Genomic DNA, 25,000 nt, shown 5'->3' on the forward strand with positions numbered 1-25,000 from the left:
ACGTCACACACACACACACACACACCCCTAGCCCCAAGAGTATTTCTGTTGTCACAGTGATGTCAGTTGACCCTTTACTGCCCCACTATTTAATTGAAACCTCCTGTGTGTGTGTGTGTGTGCGTGTGTAATATTTCTTCATGTGTGTGTCTGTGTGTAATATTTCTTCATGTGTGTGTCTGTGTGTAATATTTCTTCATGTGTGTGTTCTCGTGTGTGTGTGTGTGTGTGTGTGTGTGTACTGTCCTGCTTCTTCCATCTGTTTTTGCACTGCTGTTGAGTGTGTGGTATGTGGATGCCTGGTGACAGGGAAAAAGCACTGCACCCACAGGGGGGATTGTGGGCACCTGTCTGTGTGTGTGTGTGTGTGTGTGTGTGTGTGTGTGTGTGTGTGTGTGTGTGTCTGTCTGTCGATCTGAGTTTATATTTATTTATGAGTGTGTGTGTCTCTATGAGCGTATGCAAGTGTATGTGTATGTGTGTGTGTGTGTGTGTGTGTGTGTGTGTGTGTGTCTATATAAGCATATGCGTGTGTGTGTGTGTGTGTGTGTGTGTGTGTGTGTGTGTGTGTGTGTGTGTGTGTGTGTGTGTGTGTAACAGTAGACAGATGAATCACCAGCAGATTTCATGCATTTCACCAGGGGGCGATTCATTTTTCTTCGCCTTTCTCCATCCACCTCTCTCTCTCTCTCTGTTTGTGTTTGTGTTTGTGCACGCAGAGGATGAACATTGCTCTCAGGGCCTTCCTGGTCTTTCTCCATCTCTTTCTCCATCTCTCTCGTCATCTCTCTCTTCATCTCTCTCTTCATCTCTCTGTATATCTCTCTCTCCATCTCTTTGTATATCTATCTCCATCTCTCTCTCTATCTCTCTCTCCATCTCTTCGTATATCTTTTTTACATTTACATTTAGTCATTTAGCAGACGCTTTTGTCCAAAGCGACGTACAAGGGAGAGAATATTCAAGCTACGAGCAATAGAACCTGGTGTAACAATAAATAAATACTACTTTACATTAGAAATATAACAAAATGAAATAAAAAGAAAGAAAGAGTGCAGAAGTGTAACTGCTGTAATTGCAAGTTACGCACTAGTCGAAGTGCCAGTTAGGACGGGAAGTGCTCTCTGAAGAGTTGGGTCTTCAAAAGCTTCTTAAAGGTAGAGAGGGACGCCCCTGCTCTGGTAGTGCTGGGCAGCTCATTTCACCAACGTGGAACTACAAATGAGAATAGTCTGGACTGCCGTGCTTGCACAGACGGCAGTGCCAAACGATGCTCACTAGAAGAGCGCAGCATCCTGGGTGTAACATTTGCCCTTACAAGAGCATTTAGGTAGGTGGGAGCAGAACCATCAAGCACTTTGTAGGCAAGCATAAGTGACTTGAACTTAATGCGAGCAGCTACAGGCAGCCAGTGGAGGTCAATGAGTAGCGGGGTGACGTGTGCCCTCTTCGGTTGGTTGAACACCAGACGCGCCGCCGCGTTCTGGATCATTTGTAGTGGTTTCACCACGCAAGCCGGCAGGCCCGTTAGGAGGGCGTTGCAGTAATCAAGGCGTGAATTCACCAAGGTTTGCACCAGCAGCTGGGTGGCATACTGGGTTAGGTACGGCCTGATTTTGCGGATGTTGAATAGCGCAAAGCGGCAGGACCTAGAGACAGAGGCAATGTGGTCCGTGAAAGTCAGTTGGTCATCAATAATGACCCCGAGGTTTCTTGCTGTTTTGGATGGAACAAGAGACAAGGAGTCAATATTGATGCTGATGTTGTGGTGGATGGCCTGTTTGGCTGGAAAGACCATCAGTTCCGTTTTGGCCAGGTTCAGCTGAAGGTGGTGGTTTTTCATCCATGTGGATATATCAGCAAGACAGTCCGAGATCCGCGCCGAGACAGTGGTGTCCTCAGGAGGGACAGAAACAGTTGAGTATCATCGGCATAGCAATGATAGGAAAAACCATGCGAGCGGATGATAGGGCCCAGCGAAGTGGGCCCTATCATATCTCTCTGTATATTTCTCTCCTCTCTGTCCTTCCATTTTTCTCCCCCTCCTCTCTATGTCCATCCATATCTCTCTCCACCTCTCTTTTGTCGCCTTCTCGCCGTCTCTCTCTGTCTCCATATGTCTCTCTCTCTCCCCCTCTATCTCCCCTCCCCCCCCCCTCTCTCTCTCTCTCTCTCTCTCTCTCTATCTCCCCTTCCCCCCCCTCTCTCTCTCTCTCTCTCTCTCTCTCTCTCTCACGACAAAGTTACTGGGGGTGGGTTCAATTGAGACTGTGGAGGTTTTCAAAGAAATGTCTGGTGTCTGGTTGCGTGAAAATTGGATATGCTTCTCATAAACTGGTTAATGATGTTATGACTTATCCTGCTGTGTGAAGTTGGAGATGATGGGCGAGGAGCTGAACATGTCCTTTTCCTTTATTAATGTAAAGGTGTAAACCCTGTCGGTTGGAGGTTGTAATGTTTTATGTGTTTTAGTGCTGTAATTGTGTGATGAAGTTAGTCCATGGTTTAATAAAGGAGTGTTAAACCCCAACCGCTCCATCTCTCCCTCCCTGCCTCTCTTTCTCTCTCGCCCTCTCGCCCTCTGGCTCTCTCTCTCTATCTCGCTCCCTCTCTTCCTCCCTCCCTCTTCTTGACCCCTCCATATATAACTCCCTGTGAGTAGGGTTGACTGTGATGTGTGGTGTGAAGCCTGTGTGTGTGTGTGTGTGTGTGTGTGTGTGTGTGTGTGTTGTTTCTCTTGTCTTCTGTGATGTAAGGTCTGTATGTCTGTTGATCCATAATTACCACTGGTCAGAAAATAGCTCCATGGCCTTTAGGAAAATAAGTGTCTGACTGAGGGAAGGAGGGAACCAAGGAAATGACAGAAAAGAAAAGACATTTTAACCTTTGGAAAGAAAGAAAAAGCTGAGTGGGCTAATGTGAGCACCACAGGAGGTGGGCGATGTGTGTGTGTGCGTGTTTGTGTGTGTGTGCGTGTGTTTGTGTGTGTGTGTGTGTGTGTGTGTGTGTTTGTATAATAATAATAATAATAATAATAATAATAATAATACATCACATTTATAAAGCGCTTTTTTTAGACGTTTTACATACTGTGGGATAAAAGTAAACTGTAATAAAAACAAACTAAATAAAAAGGTAAAAAGAAATGGAAAGAATAAAACCATGGGGGGATTAGTTGGGGAAGGCAAGGCTGAAGAGGTGGGTTTTGAGGGCCTTTTTAAATGATGACAGTGTGGGGGCATTTCTTTATGTGGTGTGAGGGAGGGGGCGGCGACCTGAAAACGCCCTGTCACCCCAGGTTCGGCACTTGGTCCTCTGTATTTGTAGGAGGTTGGCATCAGCAGACCTGAGGCATCGGGAGGGGGCATGTTGGTGGAGGAGGTAGGGGGGAGCCAGGTTGTTGAGGGCCAGTTGTTAATTGAAATTAATCGATGTCTGTCAGTGAGGTAGGACTGGAACCAGGAGAGGGCAGTGGCAGTTATACCAAGGGTGGATTTGAGGCGTGTGATGAGTGTGGAATGGTTGATGGTGTCAAAGGGCAGCGCTGAGGTCAAGAAGGATGAGGATGCTGATGGAGTCTGAGGATAGCAGTAGGTCATCTGGGGCTTTGATCTGAGCAGTCTCAGTGCAGTGTTTTGAGCGGAAACCAGCCTGAAAGGGCTCAGAGAGGTCATTGGAGTCAAGGTGGGATTTTATCTGAGTGGCAACAACTCTCTCCAGTACTTTTGACAGGAAGGGCAGGTTGGAGATGGGCCAGTAGTTATTGGGGGAGTCAGGGTCAAGTCCAGGTTGTGTGTTGAGTATGGGGGTAACTGCGGCAAGCTTTAAGGTGAAGGGGATGTAGCCAGAAGACAGGGAGGAGTGTGGGGAGATTACTTCATACCGGCTACCACTGAGAAAAGGTCAGATGGAGAGATTTCAAAATGTATGTGTGTGTGTGTGCGTGTTTGTATGTGTGTGTGTGTGTGTGTGTGTGTTTGTATGTGTGTGTGTTTGTATGTGTGTTTGTATGTGTGTGTGTTTGTATGTGTGTGTGTTTGTTTGTATGTGTGTGTGTGTGTGTGTTTGTGTGTTTGTATGTGTGTGTGCATTGTTATTGCATGCGGTGTGGTGTCCCCCTTTCTCTCTGTTATGATGAGGCACTGAACTTATTGTTACAGTGTGTGTGTGTGTGTGAGAGGGGGGGTTCCCTTAAAACAGATAGTATAGTGATGTATTGAGGTCCTTCCTGCTTTTACTCTTTTTTGATGATAAGGTGTTTATATTGTGAGTGTGTGTGTGTGTGTCAGTGTGTGTGTGTGTGTGTGTGTGTCCCTCCCTCTCCCTCTCCCTCTGCTTGATGAGGTGTGTGTGCAGCATGATGAAGTAGGGGCCTACTCTCTCGCTCCTCTCTACTGGGCTAATTGGCGGCTGACCTACAGAACTCATTGCGTCTCTAAATCCAATTAAGCCACGGAGCTGCTGTTTCCACAGCTCAAGGTGCCCTCTGATTGGGCTCGAGATGGAGACAGAGATGGGAGCATTGCTCAGATGCAGCTCACACACACACACACACACACACACACACACACACACACAGAAACGTATGTGCACACACATCCGCACACACATACACACACACACACACACATTTATACTCTCACAAACACAAACATATGAGTGTATTGTGATGTGTTTTTGAATTTTATTTGCAACAGTGCTGTTTTTGTGATGTGCATTTGGAACAGTCAAGTGTATTGTATTGTGTGTATTAGAATGCTATTTTAATTATGTCCATTTTGTGTTGTTTTGTGATTTGAGAGTCTGTTGTGATGTGTTTTTGGAACAGTGTATTGTGATGTTTGTTTATAACAGTGGAGTGTTTTGTTATGTGAGTGTTTAGTGATGTGTGTGTTCAGTGAAAGCTGTTTCAGTGATGTGTGTGTGCAGTGATGTGTGTGTTTAGTGATTTGCCCGTCAGCTACACCTCAGTCTGAGCTGCTCTAAACCCCAGTGCTGTTCTTCCTGCTCCACTGTGTACATACGAGCAGCCATGTGCATGTCCACGTATATTAATGTGTGTGTGCCTGCGCATGTCCTCCTACACTTATGTGTGTGTGTGTGTGCGTGTGTGTGTGTGCGTGCGTGTGTGTGAGTGTGTGTGCATTCACACATCCATGTTAATGTGGGCCTGTGTCCCATGTGCATGTCCCATGTGTGTGAGTGTGAAATAGTTCATGCATTTCTACGCCCATGTCCACATATCTTTATGTGTGTGTGTGTGTGTGTGTGTGTGTGTGTGTGTGTGTGTGTGTGTGTGTGTGTGAGTGTGTGTGTGTGTATTAGTGTTATTACTGGACATGTAACGCACACTCCAAAGTTACACAAGAACAAATGCATGACTGCGAAGACCTTCACTGCCTCTTAACACATGAGCTGTATACCGAGAAAGATTGTTTTAAAATGTGAACATGAGACGTCTCCCGGCAACCACGTTGCCCCCGAGACAAATATTCAACCCATCTAAAACACATTTGAGTAGAGGCGCGGGAAAGTAGATTTGACAATACATGTGTTGCCATAGAGACGGAACATCATTAACAACAACAGCAGCTACAAAAATGTCAAGCCTGCTTGACATTTGGAATGAGCAGGAGGATACAATATCTTTGTCTGCCATTACACCATTACACCAAGTACTTTGTAACACGCTCAATTTCAGTGTGTATCAGCACATTAAGAGTCTGTACCTACATGGACCCCGACCCTTTTTCTAGTATATGAAGTACAAAGTGTTGATTTGATTTGATTTGTTGTCACTCATTATCATTATTCAGTGTGTTGCATTATACTATACTGTCCTTAGTTGTGCAGTTCAGCAAACAAACAAGGTGTGACCCTTTTTCATTGACCTGTGTACATTTCTGATCCGGGCCAGAACCAGTCCGTATTCAGTTCCTCTCTGGGCCTCCCATCTCCGCTCCCAGTCCCCCACAGACTCTCAGATGGGTAACGGACAGGCGCAGCTTTGCTTCCCGCTCCCGGGCGTGAGCCTTAGCGACAGTGCTAACACTCAGGCACCCCTGAGATCTCATTCATACTGCCATCTGACCTTGCACCAGATGTGGGCCCGATCCACACAACAGATTATTCTCTGGGCTACCGTCACAGGTTACTGACAGGAGCAGATCTTCTCTCCTCTCCTCTCCTCTCCTCTCCTCCCTGTCATTAGCTTTAGCTACAGCGCTAAAAGTCAGGGGCCAGTAGACTCCCTGCTCCCTGTCATTAGTGTTAGCTACATAGCTAAGACTCAGGGCCCCGTAGACTCCCTGCTCCCTATCATTAGCGTTAGCTACAGCGCTAAGATTCAGGGCCCAGTAGACTCCCTGCTCCCTGCCATTAGTGTTAGCTACAGCGCTAGGATTCAGGGCCCAGTAGACTCCCTGCTCCCTGTCATTAGCGTTAGCTACAGTGCTAAGAGTTAGGGATCCCAGAGGCTTCAGGTGAGGCCCAGTAGACTCGCTGCTCCCCGACACTGATGAGGTCATTAGCGTGTGCGGCGTCTCCGCTAGGCTAACAGCGTCTGCAGGGTACCGGCGCAGATAATGAGGATCTGTCTCACACACTGTAGATTGTCTCACAGGACTGTCAAAAGGCAGCAGAGGTAAACCTGGAGTGAGCGCATGCTGGCTTGTAAGACTACAAACTCAGAGAGCAGAGCTTAAAAGAAATTAAACTGAAGTGGCTGCTGTGGCTGAAGCATGTAAACGCATTTTCAGGATACTAGGGAGGAAACACAGACACACAGACACACAGAGACACAGACATAGACACACAAATACACCCACTCACACACACACAAACACAGACACACAGAGACACAGACATAGACACACAAATACACCCACTCACACACACACACACACACACACACACACACACACAGACATGTTAATGGCCTGGAAACACACCCTTGTCTGATGAGAGAGCAGGGGTAATTAGTAGTGCTGTCAGTTTAACGCGTTATTAACGGCGTTAATGCAAACCCATTTTAACGCCGTTCATTTTTTTATCGCGAGAATTTTTTTGTATTAATTATTTATTTTTTTTTTTTTTTAGATAAACATTCTTTTTGGCCTCGCAAACTGTGTAGTAGGCGAACGTTACGGTTTGAGTGAATGGTGAGCGCGATACCGCGAAATGGATGATAAAAAGCTTCTGAATGGAAAGTTTACTTTTAAAAGTTGTGTTGTGCAAAAGAAGCGAGCTTCACTGTTGTCTGAAAATGTCAACAGGCAGCTGGCTGAAAGCAAAGAAGTAGTAGGCTTACCTTTTATTGGTAACCTAACTGTTACGGTTCAATGTTTCTGAAATAAGAGGCCTGACTGCTATGTTCCCAGCAAACTTGAAAAAAAGAAAATATTAAGCCATGGTTTAACTGCACTATAGGCTGAGTCCTTGTTTACCTGAAATGTGCACTTTATAATTTTATTTTGTACCGCCCTGTTTGGCAATATTGGTTTTCAATAAAATAAAACATTTGCATAAAGCAAGCCAATCAACTTTTCCATGTTGATAAGGGCATTCAAATAAAAATAAAATGATGGAAAAAATAAATAAACGAAGGGACATTTAGAATAGATAAAAATTTGCGATTAATCGCGATTAATTTTGAGTTAACTATGACATAAATGCGATTAATCGCGATTAAATATTTTAATCGTTTGACAGCACTAGTAATTAGTCTTAATTGGCAAAGTGTCTCTGTTCTACTCCAACACATTTTCTCCTCTACACACACAAAAAAACACATGAATACACACACATTTTTAAACATTTTTAAATTTGTAGCCATGGCTATCTATGGGTATGCAGAACTACACAGACACATATATACACACACATACACTCACACAACATGTACAATTAATTATAAAAGTGGCGCGCGCGCGCGCGTGTGTGTGTGTGTGCATGAGTACTGAACTACAGTAATTAGTCTTAGCTGTCACTGACTTTTTTTTTTCTTACACCCTGGCGAAGTTTTGAATGGTTCTAAATGGCTTTTTTTTATTTCAATGACCACAGTGTCCACCACTCTTTGTTTTATCGTTTTGGCAAGTAACCATGTAATAAACGGGATAATGTAAAGTCAGCTGGTCAGTATCAGAAAATAAATCCCTTCAGGACGAAACAAGACCTTCTTGTCCACCACTCCGCTGCCAACCACAGCTTCCAACACCAGACCATCCTCAGCGTGTCCTGCTGCCACTACCACTGCAGAGCTTGATTGCTTACACACACTGTGTGCGCACACTGCCCAGGTGAGAGGCGACTCCTTCACACCTCTGGGTGCCAGGCTGTTTGTCACTGTGAGTGCCCAGCAGCAGCATGGGCAGGGCAGGGCAGGGCAGGGCAGGGCAGGGCAGGGCAGGGCAGGGCAGGGCGTCCATGTCGTCTCTGCTGGAACTGACCCCCTTCATCCCCAGGCGGCCGGATGGCCGCTGCCTCTGACTGGGCAGAGAGGAGAGGGCTGAGCTGGCGCTGGCTCTGTGCCCAGTGTTGGGGTCAGGTGTGGGTTGGCGAGGGCTTCAGGTGTTCCATCACAGACAAGGCCACACACGACTGTGCCACTTCAGGACGAGAGCCTGTGTGTGTGTGTGTGTGTGTGTGTGTCTGTGTGTGTGTGTGTGTTTGAAGGGAAACCCCTGTGAAAGCTCTGTTTGTCACTGTTTGAGTGTTAGCCTTGAGTGTGTGTGTAAGGGAGGTGCTGTGTGTGTGTGTTTCTGCTACACATGAGAATGCCACTTCAGGACGAGTACGTGTGTGTGTGTGTGTGTGTGTGTGTGTGAATAGGAAACCTTTTGGGAGGCTGTGTGACTTACTGAGAGCCCTAAGCATGTGTTTGTGTATAATGTGTGTGTTTTCTGGGCATATTTCCATGGGTATTTCTCTGTGTCCCCTGTGCACAAGGCCACTCTCACCCATACTCTTCTGCTGTGAACCCTACCCTCGCCTTGACCAGAACTCTGCACCCTAGTGGAAGGACGCAAGTGTGACTTCCCGACCCATCCCCCGTTCGAGTCCAGCCTTAATGTGTTGTGTTGGGTCCCTTTCATCTCAAACTCCGTCCACTGTTTCGGTGACCTCCTTAGCCTCATTAGAGACACAGTCAGGCCAGGGAGGTGTCCTGCACGCCTGACCCTGGAGGAGTGGTCACAGGGTAGGAAAGTGTAGATAAGAGGAGAGAGAGAAAGAGAGAGAGAGAGAGAGAGATGGGGGAGAGAGAGAGATAGAGAGAGATTGAGAAAGAGAGAAGGAGAGAGGGATAGATTGAGAGAGAGACAGAGGGATAGATTGACAGAGAGAGAGAGAGCGATAGAGACAGAGAGACAGAGAGAAAGAGAGAAAGAGAGAGAGCGCCTTTACCTGCACAGTCAACTTCACTCGTTATTTAACACAGCATCTGGGTCAACATGATAAAGCATGATACACTGAGCTCTTATAGTGTGTGTGTCTGTGGATGTGTGTGTGTGTGCGTATAAGTGTGTTTGTGTGTCTGTATACTCACTCGTCTTGCTATCCCAGCATGCTTTGCTGAGAGGGTCGAGCAGTGGCGGTTGGGGAGCAAAAGGCCACTGAGGAGATTAATGGTGTGAGGCTTCTGACTGTGCTTGTTTTGGCGCGCACACACACACACACACACACACAGACAGACACACACACACACACACACCAACACTGTCAGCCCCCTCCACCAGCTTTAAAATAAAATGACATGCTCCCACAGGAACACATTATACACAAAGCAAATGCATACAAACACACACATTCACACATATCCTCACATGTACTGTCACTCACACAACGACAAGACACACACAGATACACAGACAGCTGTGTATTGACTACAGGCATCTCTGCATGAAAACCACACCATTAGTGGAGTATCTCTTTTCCATTACATAGGAGATATCTTACATGACCTTCTGCTACAAGCTGACTCACTGGAGTGTTTGTTTGTGTGTGTGTGTGTGTGTGTGTGTGTGTGTGTGTGTGTGTGTGTGTGTGTGACTATGCTTTTGTGCGCGTGTGTACTTATGTGTGTTTCTAACATTAGACCAATGGCGACAGTGTTTCAGGCAAACCACATCGCCCACAATGTTTTCTGCACTCAAAGCCTGATGTATCTCTATGGACTTGATGCACTCATAAACTAATATCTCTATGGACTTGATGCATTGATGCAGTCGTAAACTAATATATCTCCATGGACTTGATGCACTCATAAACTAATATATCTAAATGGACTTGATGTACTCATAAACTAATACATCTCTATGGACTTGATACACTCATAGACTAATATATCTTTTGGGCTTTTCTAAATTAAAATTATTTTTTGTTTTATTTTGTTCTATTAGCGCGCAAATCACTATGAACATCCACTTATGCAGAGGAGGTCAGTGGAGTGAGTCCTTCAGTGTGGCCCAGGACACATGTGCGTTCACACACGGCTAAAAGAATGTGGCCACATGCATCCTAGACCACCACTAGAGCTAACGTAACATTCATCTTTATTATAGACCGCTTTGAAACTTCCATTTATAATAAAAATCTTTTCACGTCAGATTTGCTCATATAGGCTATTGCTGACACTTTAAAAAAACGGTTTTGTAAAATGGTCTGATGCAAATAGATTAAACAGTGATAGATTAAAGTGTGGTTTGTTAATGCCATCCCTTTCCTAACAACATCGATTTAGATAGATAGATAGATAGATAGGTAGATAGATAGATAGATAAACTTGTATTAATCCCGGTAGGGAAATTCACGTGTAATACAAATAGGACGATTTATTTATTTTTATCAAAACTAGACTCTGTGTAAACGGCACATGAATGTGGCATGAGTGATCGGATCTCAATGCGTCCCCAATGCGTCTTGAGTGCATTCACACCTGTACTAAGAGCTGTCCACTTGTGATCAGATCACCAAACACGCATACTAATGCCAGGTGTGAACACTGTCTCTGTTTGTGTGTGTGTGTGTGTGTGTGTTTGTGCTTCCTCAGATTGGAATGCCTATTGCTGTGTGTGTGTGTGTGTGTGTGTGTGTCAGCTCATTCAGTGTGAGGAGAGGAATCCTGTCTTAAAGCAGCTCCTGGCTTCACTAGGATTTGTAGGTTTTATCTTCTTCATCCTCTACAAGCATTTCTCCCTCTCTCTCTTCCCCATCATGTTTCTCTCTGGCCCTCTCTTGCATCCACTGTGTCTCTTTTTCCTTTCTCTTCTCCTCCTCCTCCTCCTCTCTCTCTCTATCTCTCTCTCTCTCTCTGTACCATCTCTCTCTTCTTTTCTCCACCTCTCTCTCTCCCTTTCGGTGCCATCTCTCTCTTCTTTTCTCCACCTCTCCCTCTCTCTCCCTCTGAGTGGTTCATCTCCTCTGACCTGAAGGTTATCAGCACATCCAATCAGTCTCTTCCCTCGGGCGCTCTCTCCATGATTAAATTGTGTGTGTGTGTGTGTGTGTGTGTGTGTGTGTACATACGAGCAGCCATGTGCATGTCCACGTATATTAATGTGTGTGTGCCTGCGCATGTCCTCCTACACTTATGTGTGTGTGTGTGTGCGTGTGTGTGTGTGCGTGCGTGTGTGTGAGTGTGTGTGCATTCACACATCCATGTTAATGTGGGCCTGTGTCCCATGTGCATGTCCCATGTGTGTGAGTGTGAAATAGTTCATGCATTTCTACGCCCATGTCCACATATCTTTATGTGTGTGTGTGTGTGTGTGTGTGTGTGTGTGTGTGTGTGTGTGTGTGTGTGTGTGTGTGTGTGTGTGTGTGAGAGTGAGAGAGAGATAGATTCAGTGTGTGTGTGTGTGTGTGTGTGTGTGTGTGTGTGTGACTGTGGTGATAAATCTGGGTCACTGTACAGTAGCTTCATAATTGTGCTGTGCCTGATGATATCATCATCATCATAATCACACATTTATATATATATGTACATACACCTGCAAACACACACAAATGCACGCGCACACAAACACACACACACACATGCAGAAATTCACACACACACACACACACGTAGACACACATACACACACATATAGAGGCGGCATCCTCAGGTTAAATACAACACATAATAAACACAGACCGTCTCTCTGCCTCCTCCTGACAGCTGACAGCTCTCTCTCTCTCTCTAATACACTTTACTTTCCATATACTTTTTCTTTCTTTCTTTTCCCTGTGACACTCTCTGTCATTTTCTTCTTCTTTCTGTCGGTCTCTGTCTCTCTCACCTTCTTTTGTTCCTCTCACTGTCTCTCTCTCTCTCTCACACACACACACACACACACACACACACACACACACACACACACACACACACACACACACACAGGGCTAAATCCCTCTCTCCCTCTCACAGGTACGACACTATCACTAACCAGTGGGAGACGGTGTGTCCGCTGCCCAAACCGGTCCATTCAGCGGCAGCCACGGTGTGCGGGGGGAAGGTGTACGTGTTCGGGGGGGTCAACGAGGCCGGACGCTCGGCCGGAGTCCTGCAGTCTTATGTGCCTCAGACTAACACCTGGAGCTTCATCGAGTCGCCCATGATCGGTTAGTGGTGCCAAACACAAACACACCAAACAGTAGTCACCCACGCCAAACACTCCAACCAAACACAAACACACCAAACACAAACACACCAAACAGTAGTCACCCACGCCAAACACTCCAACCAAACACAAACACACCAAACACACACATGTCGAACACACACACACCAAACATGTCACACACACAAACTTGTCAAACACAAACTTGTCAAACACACACACACCAAACACACACACACCAAACACAAACATATCAAACATGTCAAACACACAAACATGTCAAACACACAATCTTGTCAAACACACACACCAAACACAAACTTGTCAAATAAAAACTTGTCACATACACAAACATGTCCAACACAAACATGTCACACACACAAACATTTCACACAACACACCAAACCACCGAGTTCCCCTCAAGCAAGCAGCATGACACCCAAAATCACCATTAACGTCTTGAATCACTCACACTCTCTCTCTCTCGTTTAATGGCTTTATTGGCATAACTGCATACAATACAACATTGTCAAAGCATATTGACACAAAGTATACATTCATAAGAAATAGTGCTGTCAGTTTAACGCGTTATTAACGGCGTTAACGCAAACCCATTTTAACGCCGTTCATTTTTTTTTTTAGATTAACGTTCTTTTTGGCCTCGCAAACTGTGTAGTAGGCTAACGTTACGGTTTGAGTGAATGGTAAGCGCGATACGGCGAAATGGATGATAAAAAGCTTCTGAATGGAAAGTTTACTTTTAAAAGTCGTGTTGTGCAAAAGAAGCGAGCTTCACTGTTGTCTGACAATGTCAACAGGCAGCTGGCTGAAAGCAAAGAAGTAGTAGGCTTACCTTTTATTGGTAACCTAACTGTTACGGTTCATTGTTTCTGAAATAAGAGGCCTGACTGCTATGTTCCCAGCAAACTTGAAAAAAAGAAAATATTAAGGCATGGTTTAACTGCACTATAGGCTGTCCTTGTTTACCTGACTTGTGCACTTTATAATTTTATTTTGTACCGCCCTGTTTGGCAATGTTGGTTTTCAATAAAATAAAACATTTGCTTAAAGCAAGCCAATCCACTTTTCCATGTTGATAAGGGCATTCAAATAAAAATAAAATGATGGAAAAAATAAATAAACGAAGGGACATTAAGAATAGATACAAATTTGCGATTAATCGCGATTAATTTTGAGTTAACTATGACATAAATGCGATTAATCGCGCTTAAATATTTTAATCGTTTGACAGCACTAGTAATAAACATAAATAAATAAAATAAAACAAACAATAAGCAGTAAGGGTACAAAGGTCATGGGGAACAAGAGGGCTTATGGATAGGTTTATATGACAGGGGCATGTTTATAGTAGTTCTATTTCCCCAACTTTTTGGTCTAACCATCATTATGCTTCCATAGCTGCCGCTGTCCATTCAAATAAGCACTTCTCTTCACACTGGCATTTTAACACTAGGTTATTACAGGATCACTCTTTTAATCTTGGAGAGAGGAGAGGTCTAGATTCCCAAGCCTGAGCCAATGGTGGGATATGGGTAAGGTGCAGATAAAGACCCTTTGTTTGCAGTTCACTACACATAGCACCAGGACCCTTACATCGAAGATGTTGGCCCTTGAACAAGCAATTATTGAGCAAATGAGGCACATCGATGGGAATTATAATAACTCTCTTTTGAGTGATGCTATTGAGAAGAACACTCCTTTTAAGAGAGCTTATGGAGGCGAGAAGGAAGGGAGCCCTTGTGAAGGCCAGGTCTTCCCAGTTTAAAATGGATGCTCCAACATCCGTCTTTTTTGCACTAGGGAAAGAAAACTACTTTTTCAGCTTTAACTGCCAGATGGCAGGGAGACATCTGATAGGAGAGATTATTCCATATGCTATCTGTTTTTATGAGAAACCATAATGGGCGGAGCTTTGCAATGGGAAGGCAGTAGAGGAGCTGCTCTGTGGACTGCCAAACATTTCTGAGAAGAATAGGCTGGGACTCAAGAACTCTTACCTATCCGGAGGTGTCCAAGGCTCTCCGGGGGCTGAACTCTGGGAAGTCACCTGGGCTGGATGGTCTGCCAGCTGACTTTTACTACGGTTGTTGGGATGTAATAGGTCCGGATTTTTATGATGTCTTTTTGGAATGTATGAAACGAGTGACTCTTCCATGGAGATGCCGGAGGGCAGTTTTAACATTATTGCCAAAAAGGCGGATCTTGGGCGCCTGACCAACTGGCATCTAGTGCCGTTACTCTGTGCCGATTTTAAAACACTTTCTAAAGCCTTGGCCAACAGACCGAATGAGTGCATGTTGACTTTGATCCATGAGGACCAGTTCTATTGGAAATCTAGACGGAGTATTTTTGACCATTTATCCTCGATGAGGGACATCATTACTGTGGCAAAAAGCTACACACTGGATTTGGGCTTTCTCTCCTTGGATCAGGAGAAAGCATTTGCTGGGATGGATCACTCTTAATGAAGACCCTGGAGGCCTTTGGGTTTGGGCCACAATTTATATCTCAAATCAAGCTGCTATATAGTGACATACAGTATACTTAGGATTAATGGTTCCTTAACAAGACAGTTTCCCGTCACTAGGGGTATACGGCACGGGTGGCCGCTTACTGGGCTGCTGTACACAATAACTATTGAGCCTCTTTTGGTTTTATTGAGGAAATGTTTGTCTGGTGTAACTGTTCCTGGATTCCCAGAGGTGTCCCCTGTAAAACTGTCTGCTTATGCTGATGATGTCACAGTGTTTCTGAGAAACAGCGGAGACATTGTTTATTTAGGCAACTTCAGGCACGGATTAACTTGGACAAATGTACCTCCTTGCTGTCGGGGGATTGGAGCTGCACAGGCCCACCTCAGCTTCCTCAGCAGTGTGGGGGGGCAAGTGAGGAGTTGGGTCTAAACATTACATGCAGAGGAAACTAAGAGAGGCTGGCTTGGAAGTAAGTAGACGACTTCAGAGGTGGAAGTGGATTCTCCCACAGCTCTTGTACAGAGGGAGATATATAGTGGTTAAGAACTGAGCAGCTTCCATGCTGTGGAACAGGATTACAATTTTGGACCCTGCAAAGGATCTCATTAGGCAGGTCCAAAAGAATTTTGTAAACTTTTTTTTGGAATGGTCATTACTGGCTTCCCCACAGGAGTTTTGTGTCTACCATTGACTGAGGGCGGTCAAGGCTTAATTCATGTGGAGTCAAAGGTCACGGCTTTGAGAATTCAGACTTGGCAAAGACTTTGTTATATTCAGAGAATGAGCCATGGATTTCTTTTGCTCTTTCAATTCTTAGGACAGTTGGGGGAGGAGGGCTTGATAAGCATTTGTTCTTAATGGAAAGGGCTTTTGTACAGTGCAGGGGGCCTCCCTGTTCTCACCTTTATACATCTGTTTTAAAAGAATGGGGATTGTTTAAAGTTTCAAAGGTGGGCACTGAGCACTTTGGTGTTGATGAACCTGTTTGTTGTAATACACTCTAAGATCCAGCAGGGGTGTTCCAAGTTTAGTAATGGAGTTTTGCGGAATCAAGGGTTACTAGACTAGTTGATCTGCCTGGAGGGGTGTGGCGAACTCTACAGTTAATAGCAGAGCAGGTTGGACTCAGGTCAGTTATGTTGGTCTGTGGGTTGCTAGGGGGTCTTAAAGCGACTTTGGTGGAGTCTGTTGACCATGCCTTATGTAGTGGTACAGCTCCTATGACTTTTCCTGGGCAACACCTGGAATTATAGAAATGAAAATGGGCATCGTGACTTGGGTTTCCATACTATTGGGAAGAAGGTTTATTTGATTTATTTTACTTGTGTGAAGGTTAATCACATTACTCGCAGCTGAAGGGATGGCCTGACACAAAGTGGAGGGCCCACCTTTCAGTACCTGGTGGATTGTCTCCCTCATGGAGGCTGTTGTGTAAGTCTCCATTGCCCAGAAGGTCAGGTGACCTTCAGTGGAGGTTGCTACATTGTAGCATTGCTACATATAAGCTGGTTTTCTAGATTTAATGAGGGGGTGTTACCCATTTGCCCTTATTATAGCATTACTGATACTGTGTTCCATCTTTTCTGTGAATGTGCAAGGCTAGCACTTTTATTGGCCGTACTAGGAAAGGTTTTGATGAAACTTCAAAAACAGTGTTTGTGGGTTGTTGTGGGTACAGGCAGGATAGGCGTGAGTGGTGTATAATGGCCAGTTTCTTGGTAGGGAAGGCCAATCTGGCCATCCTTAAGTCCCATAAAGTAAAAAATGAAGGCCAGGATGCAGACATGATATCCATGTTTAAATCCCTAGTGGAAACAAGAATAGTGGTGCTGTACCTGTTCTACCAGCAAATGGAGATTCAGGTCGTGGGGAAATGGGGTGTAAGGGAATGGATAGGTACCATTAATGATCTTAAGAAGCTTGTTTTTTTAACTGGTGCAATAGACTGATTGTTTTCTTTGTTTCAGTGTTTCGTTTCAATGGTTTCTGTCGCACTCGCTCTCCCCCACACTTGCTCGCTCACTCACTCACTCTTTTCCACTCTGCCTTACATACATTATCTCGCCTCTTGTGCCATCTCTCTTTCTCTCTCTCGCTCTCTCTCACGTCTCGCGCTCTCTCTCTCTCTCTCGCACATCACAGCTCTAAATGTGGGTTCCCTGTGTGTGCATTTGCAAGCGAGAAAGTGTGTCCCCTAGTGTGTGTGTCAGTGTGAGCTCACAGTGTGTAAACTCTGAGTGTGTATGTGCGGAATAATGAAGGCTTTTAGGTTTCGTCTGCTGCATTAGGGGACCTGCAGAGTTTTGTCCAGAAATGGAGGCTCTATCCCACTCTCCCCATCACTCTGTTCAGCCTTCCAAATCACTCTCCTCTTCTCCTCTCCCCTCTCTTCATCACTCTATCCCTGTCTTTCCCAAGCTTAAAGGTGCAACCCAAAATGGGATGCGACCTGTTTTTATTGGGTCGCTAATTGGCAGAGTAAAATGCACGACAGTGCTGTGAGATGTGAATGAATTAATAAATAGAGGAGCGCTCTTTTTTTGGCTACGCAGGTTTATTTGGCTCAGATGCTGTATGCAGGGCTCTCGTTCTCTTCTGACCAACCTGAGCTCGGCTTCTGGCTGAAGTTATGTTCACTGTGTGGCCCTCCATAGACATAGCAAGACCCTCACTGTCGATCATGTGCATGATGTTGAAATGAAAATACAAGGAAGGTTTTTCCTAACGTTGGCTTCACCAAAGCAGTTCGAAATAGACAGGAGAGACCTGAATGTGGGGAGGTGCTCAGGAATGAAAGCTTAAAAATGAACAAATTGTATAGACATCAAACAAGAAATTGTCAGCATTGGGGCAAGTCAAAAGAAGTTTTCCTTTAAAAAATAATTAAAAACAGTCATGTTTTTGTGTGTTGTGTTGGCATTTGAATTGTTTATTTTTGTGTGTCTGCTAATTAGTGACTAGTGTGTTGCTAGCTCGCTAACATTACTTCCCAGTGTTAGCAGCGATTGCTGACATTATCCAGCTAACAATACAGAAACAGAGTAAATGATCAGCATAATCTCAGAATATCACTTTCAAAAACCAAGCCCAGAATAGACCTGCCAGCCACTTACCTCTCATCGAATTTCATTCCGCACGGAATATCATAGCCTACCCCTTCTAGCATGTCAGGACAGCACCATTTTAAAACAAGTCAGTAAAAATTAATCAGAATGTTGCTAAATGTTGGGGTTTTAAGGCTGAAGGGTGAAGAAAGGGAGTAAGACATTGAGAGTTGAGGAAGAGGTGAGAGATACTAAATGAGTGCAGAACATTTTTGTTCATTTAAAAGACAAAATTGCATGTACATATTTTATGAGGTGGTGAGGAACGTAACATTACACTCAGTAAATGTGATTATCGTTGACTGCACTCCCCACTCCAGCTGACAAAGCGGGTGTATTGCCTTACTGCCTCTGAGTCCTCATAAGTGCAAGTTCAAAGATCAAAGTTCACTAGAAGGTAGTGAGAAACTTAACATTACACTCAGCAGATTTGGTTATTCCTGTGATGTACTTTGATAATGAAAGAAATACATGTTATGTACATTTCACATTCATGGTTTGTTGTGTTTTTTGTCAGTAGTTTATAAATGCAGATGCTATGGCCATTCTTGATCTATTTCTGTATGTTTGGATCCCGGGGAGAAACCACATTCCTCTTTTGGGTCTCGAGCTGAAAAGGTTTGAGAAGCCATGCCCTTTCAAATCACTCTTCTCTTCTCCTCTCCTTTTTCTCCATCTCTCTGCCCCTGTCCCTTCATCAGTAGCCCTCTACGTGCTCTTTCTCTGACTCTCTTTATCCCCTCTTTCTCTGACTCTCTTTATACTGTCTTACCTCCTCTCCATCCCTGTTTGAGGGTACGGTCACCAGTACTCTCTTTACCAGACCCTTATTCTATCTCTCCATCCCTGTCTGAGGGTACTTCCAGATCGTTCTCTGACTCTCTCTATCCCCCTTTCTCCATATATAACCTCTTCCAGATCTTTTTCTGACTCTCTCAATCTCTCTGTCCCTAGCTTTCTATTTGCGCTCTCTCACTCTATCTCTCTCCATGCCAATCTGTCTCTCCATATGCTCTTTCTCTCACTGTCTAACTGTATTTTTGTCCCCCTCCCTCCTTATCTTTCTGTCTTTCTGTGCTGTATGTCTTCCACTCCATTTCTCCATCCCTCCACATAGTGTTTTCACATCTCTCTAGCTCTCTCTCTCTCTCTCTACTCCTCCATCCACCCCCTTTCTTTTCACTTCTTATCTCCATATGCTCTCTCTCTCTCCATCTATCTCTCTTCTCCACACCCCACTCTCTCTAAATCCATTATCTCTATCCCTTCATCCCTCTCTCTCCTCATCACTTGTTCCTTCTCACCCCTCTGTTGCCTCTGTTCTCGTTAGCAAGCGACCCGAAGAGATCTGGCTTTGAACAGGGGTCTGAGCCCCAGTGTGTGTCCATGCCTGGCAGGGTGTTGCCATGAGAAAAGTGTGTGTTGCTGGTCAGTGTGGTCAGGTAGTGTGTGTGTGTGTGTCTAGGCAGCATGTTGCTATGAGATGAGTTTTTAATATATCCGTCCCTCCTGCTTGAGCTGTGAATTGGATTCTCAACAGACACACACACACACACACACACACTCGCTCGCTGTGGCTCCTCACATGCTGTGAGCAGTTTTCCTCACTCACTAATTTAGCTCCTGCACCCCCGCTGTTAGACAAGCTGTCATGGTCATTGGACTACAGAGAGCCGAGGAAGAAGCTGCCGATCTGTGTGTGTGTGTGTGTGTGTGTGTGTGTTTTAGGTAGCTGGACAGTGCTGGGTGTGTGTGTGTGTGTGTGTGTGTGTGTGTTCTAGGTAGCTGGACAGTGCTGGGTGTGTGTGTGTGTGTGTGTGTGTGAGAGAGAGAGAGAGAGAGAGAGAGTGAGTGTGTGTGTGTGTGTGTGTTTATCCCTGTGGGAATACCTGTGTGCATTTACAACGGTGTGTGTGTGTACAACTGTGTGTGTGTGTGTGTGTGAGAGACAGATTGAAAAATGAGTGGGAGGAAGAGGTGTATGAATGGGTGAGGCAGCAGGGGTCGATGAAGAGTGACAATCCCTCTCCTTCTCTCTCTCCCTCTCTCTCCCATCTATCTCTTTCTCTCTCTCCCCATTTATCTCTATCTCTCTCTCCCCCTCTATCTTTTTCTCTCTCTCTCCCTCCCCCTCCACCTCTTTCTCTCACACCCTGACAGTCTCTTTCTCTCTCCCTCTCTTTTCTCTCTCTCCCTATCTGTTTCTTTTTCTCTCTCTCCCTCTCACTCTCTCTTTCTTTCTGTCTTTCTCTGTCAGACGCTCTCTGTCTATGACCAACGGTCTCCTCCTCTCTCTCTCTGTCACCCACTGTCCATCAGTACTACAGAGTTCTACAGTTATACGATCTATACGAGTTATAGTTCTAAAAGTTATATGAGTCATAAGAGTTATAGTTATATGAGTCATACAGTTTCACAAGTTATACTGTTATACGAGCTTAACAGTTATACGAGTTATACAGTTATACAAGTTATATGAGTTATACAGTTGTACGAGTATTACTAGCTTTACAGTTATGCAGTTATACAAGTCATACAGTTATACGAGTTATACAGTTATAAAGTCTCCTACACCAGTATGTGGTTTAGTGACGAACCACTCTGGCATAATTAACTTAGAGTAAGGAGTAAATCTCCTCAAAGAAGAGCCCTACATGGCTTTGTTTTGCTAGGAGAATGAAACCATAGGGAGGTCTACCACTTACTCTGATTTAATTTACCCTGGTTTGTCAGTTAACCATTTACTTGGAACACCCAGCAGATGTGGTCTGTCTTCATCCCTGAGACAGATGTTAACTGAGCTGCATTCAAACTAGCAAAAGCAAAGGAAAACGTTTCCAAAACATTTAAAAAAAAGAATTGTTTGGTTTGAGTTCGGCGCAAACACACACAGGCGGTCTAAGGAGGTAGTTCAGGGCAAAAACACACAAGCGGTCTAAGGAGGTAGTTCAGTGCGAACACACACAAGCGGTCTAAGGAGGTAGTTCTCTGCAAACAAACATGGACGCTGGACTAAGGGCCGTTTACATGAAACAATTTGGATTGTTTACACAAAAACGTACAAATTTAAAAGTTGAAAAAAAAAATGCGTTCCCCTTGAACGTTCGCCTCTGTTTGCCAAATTTTAACATACCACTGGTCTCCTTGAGCCTGCTAAGGTAAGCGCGGTAAACACTGTGCGTTATTTCGCCACGTCTGCACACGGCATTGTGTTTATCTGGCTTTGCTTTGAGAGGGGGGAAGGAAAAGGAGGCAAATCCTCACCGTGCCTCAACCCAGACAGGCATCAGGATGTCTGACTCACCAGTGAACTCACCGCGCATCCCCGACAGCTACCGGCGAGCGCCCGTCAGTTTGATCTGCAAGTGTCTGTGTTGTGTAGGCTGGTGTTTTGGTTCTGTGTGGGGAGGTCTTTTGTTTTGAAATCTGAAGCATATCTTACCTTTGCTTACACTACAGCTGGTGCTTTATTCAGTGTGTGTGTGTGAAGTATATGTACCTTCTTTTAAAACCTGAACCTTTGTATATGCTACAGCTGGTGTTTTGTTGTTGTGTGTGTGTGTGTGTGTGTGTGTGTGTGTGTAGGTTTATTTTGTTATGAAATCTGAAGCATATCTAAACCTTTCCTGTGCTAAAGTTGGTTTACTATGACTGGCATGGATCAATATCAGAGCCGCGCTGGTTTCCTGATTGGCCTAGTGGACACTGATAAGGATAATGCTCTTGTTTTCTCTCATCCTGTCTCTGGCATGGCCTCAGGGTGAGGCCCGCCGTGCCAAACCTCTTCCTCATCTGTGGAAAGACAGATTAGACAGAAGCATGGACATGTTCTTTGACCTATGCACTTGATTGAATTGTTGCTCTTTAAAGGTGAGGTATGTTGTTTCGCTGTCAAAATGAAAATGTTTCGAAACCTACCACAATTCATGTCATCATCAGAGAGGGAGAACAAAATCTGTTTCCTCTACGGTCATTGTAAATGTACTGTAAATAACTGCCTGACAATATCTGAAACATTCCCCAGGGCAAGGGAACTGTAAATAAATGGTATAACCCCACCCTAGAGGTATACACTACTGTTATAACCCCACCCTAGAGGTATACACTACTGTTATAACCCCACCCTGGTATACACTACTGTTATAACCACACCCTGGTATACACTACTGTTATAACCACACCCTAGAGGTATACACTACTGTTATAACCACACCCTAGAGGTATACACTACTGTTATAACCACACCCTAGAGGTATACACTACTGTTATAACCACACCCTAGAGGTATACACTACTGTTATAACCCCACCCTGGTATACACTGTATACACAGGTATTGGCCCACATCTCTTCCATTATCTGTAGATCAGTCTTGCTGTATTGCTATACCACTCCTTCAGAGAGAAAACTCAACTCTCTCTCTCTCTCTCTCTGACTCAACTTCTTTCTGCCGGTCCACATCACTTTGTCTCTTCGGGTACTAAAGTAGCTTTATTGGCATAGTCATAAAGCAGTGACTTTCCATGGGTTCCGCTCTACAGTTAGAAACGGTGTGTGGTATCTTTCCAAGCCTGCGCAATTCTCAGAGCGCGCTCTGAGCTCGTTCCCCCCCCCCCCTCTATCTCTCTCTCTGTGTTTGCCTTGCTGCACTGTTGAGGTCGTTAAGAGCGGCCTATCCCTCTCCAGCTGACTGACAATGTTTTAATCATTGGTGTCTGACGCGTATCACCACACGCGTCACGCAACAAGACAAGCCGTCTTCCCCCTGTTGAATATTACACGGCGCCCCTGTTGAGTAGCCCTGCTTATTTATTCGAGCCATTAAATCCTCCGCTTCGCTCCGCACACGTACGTCTCTCGCAGGAGTGTGTGTCAATCGGCCCGACAAAACAAACCCAAATGTAGCGCCGGCGCCGTGAATTATTCATCGACGTGATAAATTGGCTCGCCTGTAATCGTTTGGGAGACAATTTCTCCGTCAGCGGGTCTGGTGCGGTGCATTCATAAGTCGGCCGTTTTGCGTTGCGCCCAACGACCTTTTGGTTTTAATATGCGTCAGCGAGTGTTTTGCTGTCAGTCATTTGCCATGTCATGAAAGATGTGATTATTTTTCTCCTCCTCGGATGTTTCGGCGCGTAAGCGCGTGGCTACCGTGCAATACGCTCCCATCTGGCACAGATCCACATGATTGGGAGCGTCGGGGGAGGGGAGGGTGTGCGGCACAACGCCTCTTCAACTGGCATTTAACCTAAGCTTCATATTAAGCTTGCCACACATAAAGAAAATGAAAAAAGTAAGGAAAAACAAGCCTTTTTCCGTCTTCAGCAGAGAGAGTCCTTACAGTGAGAAATACAATCCTCCACATGGTGCATTTATTAGATGGTTATATTTATCGCGGAGAGAAAAACAGATTTATGGGAGTGTTCACTTCTGTCTGCGTGTGTAGGTTCACTGAAGCACAAAAACTCCCACCCAGATATCTCTCCCACTCCCACGCTCTTAATGAGTCACTACAACGCAGGAGGTCTTCAAAAGTCCTCAAAGTAACTACTCATATTCCCCTTAATCTGCCCTTAATGTGTTTCAAGCGGTCTTTAATTTGCTCACTGTCTCCCTTAATGTTCTTTGCAGCTCTCCTTAAATAGTGCCTACATACTGTACGTAATGCTGATCTAGAGAGGAGAGGTGTGCCTACACACTGTACCTAATGATGACCCTCTGGAGAGGTGTGTGCCTAAATACTGTACCTAATGCTGATCTAGAGTGGAGAGGTGTGTGCCTACATACTGTACCTAATGCTGATCTAGAGTGGAGGGGTGTGTGTCTACATACTGTACCTAATGATGACCCTCTAGAGAGGAGAGGTGTGTGCCTAAATACTGTACCTAATGCTGACCCTCTGGAGGGGTGTGTAGGTGGCAGCATTGCTCAGTTCATCTTACCTTATTCTCCCCATCTGATCCTGTGAGTGGTCAGCAGCCTCAAAGACACACTCTTCTCTTGTTTCCAATCTTTCTATGTTTCTTTCTTTCCTTTTCATTTTTATCCTTTCTTCCCATTCTTTCTTTCTTTGAGAGCGGCATCTGAGAGAAAATGTCGATCTAAATTTCATTTCCATCTCGTAGTCTCCATCTCCACCTCATTTAGCCTGTCCACATCACTCGCTCTCCTTCTCTTTCTCTCCGACTTCAAAAGCAGATTTACAGGCATGGCCATGAGGTTGTGTGGTCCTGTCAAAACACTGGCTATGAGGAGACAGGTCTATACACAAACCCTCAATCTCAAAGGGGAAACACAAATAAAGCAAAAACTAAACTTTAACCTCATAGGGTAAATACACAAACAAACAAAACCTGTCGGTGTGTGTGTGTGTGTGGATATCCCATCAACCTCTCTGTCTCTCTTGTAGATAATAAATACGCTCCAGCAGTGAGTCTCAACGGCCTGGTCTTCATCCTGGGCGGAGCCTACGCCAGAGCCACCACCATCTACGACCCAGACAAGGGCAACATCAAAGCAGGACCCAACATGAACCACTCCAGACAGTTCTGCAGGTATATCAAATACACACACACACATCACTCCAGACAGTTCTGCAGGTATATCAAATACACACACACAGACACACACACACACACACACACACACCAGTCCAGACAGTTCTGCAGGTATATCAAATACACACACACACACACACACAAACACACCACTCCAGACAGTTCTGCAGGTATATCAAATACACACACACACACAGACACACACACACAGACACACCACTCCAGACAGTTCTGCAGGTATAT

The 25,000-nt window shown here is 44.9% G+C and overlaps 1 protein-coding gene across 1 annotated transcript in view; it reads left to right on the forward strand.

Annotated features, from left to right (window-relative positions):
* LOC105899530 (kelch-like protein 29) overlaps nucleotides 1–25,000 on the forward strand; it is a 115,949-nt gene that overhangs the window by 85,652 nt on the left and 5,297 nt on the right. Inside the window, exons 8-9 of the mRNA XM_012826727.3 lie at nucleotides 12,410–12,603; nucleotides 24,610–24,754. Of these exons, the coding sequence (XP_012682181.3) occupies nucleotides 12,410–12,603; nucleotides 24,610–24,754 (339 nt within the window). The remainder of the gene's footprint in view (nucleotides 1–12,409; nucleotides 12,604–24,609; nucleotides 24,755–25,000) is intronic.

Source organism: Clupea harengus, chromosome 15 (assembly GCF_900700415.2).
Source record: "Clupea harengus chromosome 15, Ch_v2.0.2, whole genome shotgun sequence".
Lineage (NCBI taxonomy): Eukaryota > Metazoa > Chordata > Actinopteri > Clupeiformes > Clupeidae > Clupea > Clupea harengus.